The sequence below is a fragment of the Cynocephalus volans genome, chromosome 4, assembly GCF_027409185.1.
Source record: "Cynocephalus volans isolate mCynVol1 chromosome 4, mCynVol1.pri, whole genome shotgun sequence".
NCBI lineage: Eukaryota > Metazoa > Chordata > Mammalia > Dermoptera > Cynocephalidae > Cynocephalus > Cynocephalus volans.
The window spans coordinates 32,442,627-32,448,501 of NC_084463.1; the positions used below are offsets into that span (position 1 = coordinate 32,442,627).

The following is a 5,875-nucleotide window of genomic DNA, read 5'->3' on the forward strand; positions in this document are numbered from 1 at the left end:
TCTAAGTCAGGAGGCTTCTCCTAAAGGGAAGGGGGCAGGGGCTTGGTGCTGGAGTGGAAGACGAGGCCTGCGGTTATTTCGTGCTGGTGCTTATTGTGTGCACAATGGTGCCGGCCATATCCCAAATCCATCAATTATAAGTAAGATAAGATTGTGTTTCAATTGCACATTACGTACTTAGGAATAATGGAAAAGAAAGAAAGAAGCTTGAAAAGAGGCAAATGGGAGAAAAATAGAAGAAATATAGGAAGAGGAAAAGGGGAATCAGGAGATTAGAAATTAAGTGATTTAGCAAATACTTACTGAAGACCAAGTCTGTTTAAACAATTCTCGAAAACATATGGCTTCTTAGAATTACACTTCTATCAACACCATGCTCTCCCAAGTGAGCCACCAGACAGCCCTAGAATTACCCTTTTAGAATTGACTTTATTTGTAGAGGTAAAATTTTTAGGCAACTGTGACCACACAGGAGGTAAGATGTTTGAACAAGAAATTTTTGAGGCTCTCAAATCTCTCAAAATACTTGCTGTTTGGTTATTAATTCCTTAAGTGGAAGGTGCTCTGGGCACACAATACACTTGCCCAGGTTCTTTAATCAATGGAGATTGCCACATCACAGATCTTCATCTTTTGCAGAGCTTCCAGATCCTTGCCAGAAGTCTTCTCAGAGCTCCCTTCATGTCCTTATTTCTCAGGGTATAGATGAAGGGATTCAGAGTGGGGGTGATTATGGAGTAGAAGAGGGAGATAAACTTGCCCTGCTCTTGGGAGTAGCTGGAAGGGGGCTGCAAGTACATGTAGATGGCAGGCAGGTAAAAGAGGGAGACCACCACCAGGTGGGAGGAACAGGTCCCCAAGGCCTTGTGCCGTCCCTTGGAGAACTGAATCCTGATCACTGCATGGGCAATAAAGCCATAGGAAAGAAGGATGAGAGCTAGGGGGACCAGCACAAAGAAGGCCACCAGCACTGCCAGCGTGGCATCATTCACAGCTGTGTCAGCACATGACAGCTTGATCATGGCTGGGACCTCACAGAAAAAGTTGTTCAGCACCTTCCGCCCACAGAAAGGCAACTGTACTGTCAGGACTACCTGAACAAGGGAGTTGCCAAAGCCACTGATCCATGCCATAGCCACAAGCTTCTGGCAGAGAAGACGGTGCATGATAATGGCATACCGGAGGGGCTCACAGATGGCCACGTAGCGGTCCAGGGCCATGGCAGCCAAGACGATGCACTCAGTGCATCCCAGCCAGTGGAAAACTGCATACTGCACTGTGCAGCCACCGAAGCTGATGGTCTTCTCAGAACTGCCCATGTTAACCAGCATCTGAGGGACCGTGGTGGTGGTGTAGCAGAGGTCCAGGAAGGAAAGGTGGCTGAGGAAGATGTACATGGGACTGTGGAGCTGGGAATCCAGCCAGGAGACCAGGATGATGGCAATGTTCCCCAACATGGCCAGAATGTAGGACACCAGGAGGACCACAAAGAGGGGGAGTTCCAGCAATGGCCTGTCAGAAACACCCAGAAGGATGAAGACTTTAGGGGGATCCCCCACGAAGCTCTGGTTGTCACTTCTCATGTTGAGGCATTTTCTGGCACCTGTGATGAGTCAAGAAAGTTGGAATAAATAGCACCTGTGAGTAGGAATTAATAGTTTTCCTCCTTCCTGTGTCTGCTCTTTCTTACACAGGTTACACTCTATCTGATCTTCCTTACCTCTGGAGCGACACTGCAGAGTGGAGGAATCAGAACTAGGAGTCAGAACAGCAGCACATGTGTCTTTGCTCTCCCTCCTGCTCTGTGACCTTGATTAAGCCATTTAATCTTTCTGAACTTCAATTTCTGCATCTGTAAAATGGGGAGAAAATACCTGCTTCAACTGCAGTCTTGCGAATGATAAGGGGACCTTAAATATGTGAAAGCATACCATACGAATTACAATTTTATTCCAGTTTGGTCAAAGCCAGCCGTACCTCCAATCACATTAGAATGTTTGACTTCTCTCTACAAACACATTGGCAGGGAATTGTCCGTCCTCCTAGGCTTTCTCATTTTGTCTTTTGGAGGTCGTGGTAGGAAGTGACATGAAGCAAGCCAAGGGCTTTGTAAGCAGCTGGGGGCACACCCTACTCACCTCATAAGGCTTAAATCTGGCCCCATCACCACTGAGTAGGTGCTCTCTGGCTCTCTGGACCATGCTGATCTCTCCTCTTATGACTACTCACATATAGGCAGCTCTATCAGTCACTTTGCCAGTCAAAAATAGCACAATTCCAGATCCCCCAAGTCCCTGGAGTGGAATAGCCAAGACTTAAGTTACTTCAGCTTCTGATTTGTCATAACGCCCGAGGCCCCGGAGTACAGAATTTTGAGCACAGGGGGTAAGCTCTTGGTCATTGTAAGAAACAGCTGCTGGAGTTGTCTCCTGAAAGATTAGATTGCCTCCACAGCTAACATTTATATGCCAGCTTGAGTGGCACTTGAATTCCCTGTACAACTTCTTTGTCAAGTATTTGTTGCCTTTCAGTGATGGAAAACACAGCCAATTTGATTTTTGGATGCCATTGCTGTTAGGAAGCAACTGGTTTGCCACCTGTTGATTCATCAAGCTTTTCAATTGAGCTCCATCAGCCTCCAAACTCCTGCCCTCTCATAAGCACTGTACACCTTCAAGTTCATGATGGGGATGATAGGGGGTAGGACATCATTAAAAATAAATTAAATGCTGTATGCAGGTAACTTATGAAGGATTAATTTTTAGTTCTTGATTTGGTGCCTTATGTACAGTCTGTAAAATTAATGGAGATCTGTTCTGCCTAGATGTTGCAACAAGCATACCTCTCCCACCCCCACCCCAGGTGATATTCTAAAGAGCTCTGCTATTATTTGAAAATAACTCAAATCCCCCAGTTTAAATGGGCAATAAGTGTAAATTTCCTTCTCTCCTTCTATTTCAAAACTACATACTATTTGCTATAAAGTTCCCAATGTTCTTGTGAAACAATTATTGCATTTCCTCCCACTCTTCTATCAAAAATACTTATGGAATAAACTTCCTAGAATACGCTTTTTTCTCTAATCAGCTCAGCACTCCAGTTTTGACACAGTGAGCTACAGTAGGACAAAGCCAGGCTAGCACAACTTTAAGCCACTTTTTAAGATGTAAAGGAATTGTGACATTTCCATTTCTTAGATTCTGATTCTGAGGTTTCTTCTCAGAGTCTAAACAGTTAAAGAAAGGAAGAAGTTCCAGGGACAGTGAAGAAAGTAATAAAAGGATAGAGAAAGCAAGAAAGATATTGAGGTAAATACACGCCACAGTTAATAATAGATACAAATTATTAAGCACGCACTATGTGCCAGATATTGTGATAATGACTTTACACTGCTTTAATGTCTCACTAAGGTCCATGTTTTCACATTTGTTTTACTGTTGAGCAGCGTGGCTTGGGGAGAATAAATGGTCAACCTCAGATTATCTACACAGCAGCAAATGGTAAAGCCAGAACTGAAAGCCAAGCTCTTGCTGTTAACTACTATTCTCCTCAGCACATTGCTGGATCTGGAAAACAGTAAGAGCATTAGTGTAAATAACTGAGACAAAAGAAATGCTGGCAAAGGGAGATGAGGGACAGTGATGTCACAGATGAAAAAAGGAGCCAGAAAATTGTGAGGAAAGAGGTTTTTTGTAATTGTAATTCAATGTACTGTGCACACCGTCCCCCCGACGTCTTCTCAAGTGCAAAGCTGGATACTGTCCTGCCCTGACCCTTCTCGCCCTGCATCTGACACCCTGTCCAGCCCTTTCCCCTTGGAGCTGCGCTCAATATCTTGCCTCTGCACTCACTCCGTTGACCGTCTTCTGTCCTCCCACTACCCAAATAGAGGAATTTCCCAAGGCACAGCCTCACTTTCCTGAGTGAACACAGTAATTTCACATCTGCCACAATCACATTCAAGCAGAATCCTTCCAGACCCGTGTCTGCAGCTGTCAGGTCCTCACTGCCCTCCAGTCTCATTTTTGACATTGTGAACTGAGGCATCCCAAATTTCACCTGTCAGTCATTCCTCCAACCTCCAACCAGCTCCTTCTTCTTAATTTATAGCTGTCTTCCTGACCTTAGCCAAAAAACCAACCCATCTTTGGGGTAACTAAGACCAAGCAGAACATTTCAGTCAGCCCTTAACTTGGAAACTGATAAGTATCAATTCCTTGAGGTTAGCAGAAGAATTGAGAGACTGCCCGGAGACAACATCACCACCGTTATGCTGATTTACTGCAGAGGGTACACCTAGAATTAAGGACTGAAACTAAGTTTCTTGTTTTTCTTACCTCTCTAATTGGCTGCAAACAAGAGGAGAGATAAGAGAGAGGCAAGACAGCCTAGCTGGCTGTAAACTCCCCCTCTTACTTAAGGAAAACTGCATTCATGTTAATTAGATATCCAAGTCAGGTATTTTTATGATGTTTGACAAAGGTTATTTATCCTTGAGCTCTCCCTAGGAGATAAGAACCCCAAACTTGAGGTGACATCAAGGACTTGAAGCTGACCACATTCTGTGACGCTGAAGTTTCCAGTCCATCACGGGACCCTCACATTTGACTCAGACCATCTGCTGCTCCCAGGCTCTTCACCCCCCACCCTTCTCATCTTCCTGCCTCTTCCCCTTTATAAGCCCCGGAACAGGCATCAGAAGTTGGGGTGATTTTAGCCTGGTCATCACCCAGATGCCGGTTATCTCCATAAACCTTCTAATCCTTGCACTGACGTCTGGACTTTTGAGTCATTTGTTTAACGCGAGAGGGCAGCCGAGCCTGTTCTGGAGGTAACATTCTCGTCAGCCACCCTGACTCGAAGTATTCAGATTGTTTCTGGTGATGATCTCATTCACTCTACTTCGACCTTGACCTTGTGCTATTGGTCCTGCCTACACAGAGCTGCAGGCTCGAGCTGTCCATATCCTCATCACTGCTGCCTGAGCAGGAACACACATCTGCACACGTCTTAGAGCTCCCAAGCTGTCTCTGCAGGCAGCCCCTTCCTTATCCAATCCGTCATGCACACTCACGGTGCAATCGTGTTTCTAAGACTCAGGTCTTACAAGCAAAGATACCTTTAAGTTTTCCAATTACCTAAAAAATAAAATCACATTGAATCCCCTGCAGTTTCTTCTGGGGACTGTCACTACGGGGTATTTTAGTGAAAGTCCTTAAACTGTGCCTGCTGGCAGGCTAGATTGTGAACATACTGATGTACCCTTGTGATATATGTAATCTTCACTATGATATATAAACTTTATAGTTGATATCTGTAACTACCTACTTACCTATTTCCCAATCTATCTATCTCTTATCTGTGATATTTACTACTCAAATCCCTTTTGGGGCTTGACAGAACATTTTACCGACTTTATCATAAAAGAAGGAAAAATCAAATACACGGAAGTATGTAGAATTTTCAGAAAGAAGCTTATGAGATGGGCAAACAAGAACTCTGCTGTGGGGATCTCTTTCTTCAATCTAAAATTCCCACGACCTGGGTGACCAAGTCAAGGCTCTGTTTAACTGCCAAGGACATAACTAAGATTACATTGCAAGAGATTGAGTCTTGGGAACGAGGCTTAAGGGTGACAACATTTTCCTTAACTGGTATTAACAGGTGTTCTTTCATCAGAAAAAAAAAAAAGGTGCTTTTCTCTCTCTCTCTCTCTCTTTTTTTTTTTTTTTTGTATTTCCAGTCCTGGTCCAATGGCATGCTTCCTCTTAGACAGAAGTTCTGATTAGAGTACAATCAAGAGATTAACTGGCACAATGAGGAATAGTCTAAATGTACAATCTCAACTGTGCCGTCTTCAGGTTTATTCTGCAAA

The 5,875-nt window shown here is 44.1% G+C and overlaps 1 protein-coding gene across 1 annotated transcript; it reads right to left on the minus strand.

Moving 5' to 3' along the window:
- Positions 1 to 626: 626 nt before the first annotated feature.
- Positions 627 to 1,583, minus strand: LOC134376945 (olfactory receptor 2B11). The gene has a single exon (XM_063095531.1). It carries the CDS (start codon positions 1,581 to 1,583, stop codon positions 627 to 629), a length of 957 nt encoding a protein of 318 aa, XP_062951601.1.
- Positions 1,584 to 5,875: the final 4,292 nt, after the last annotated feature.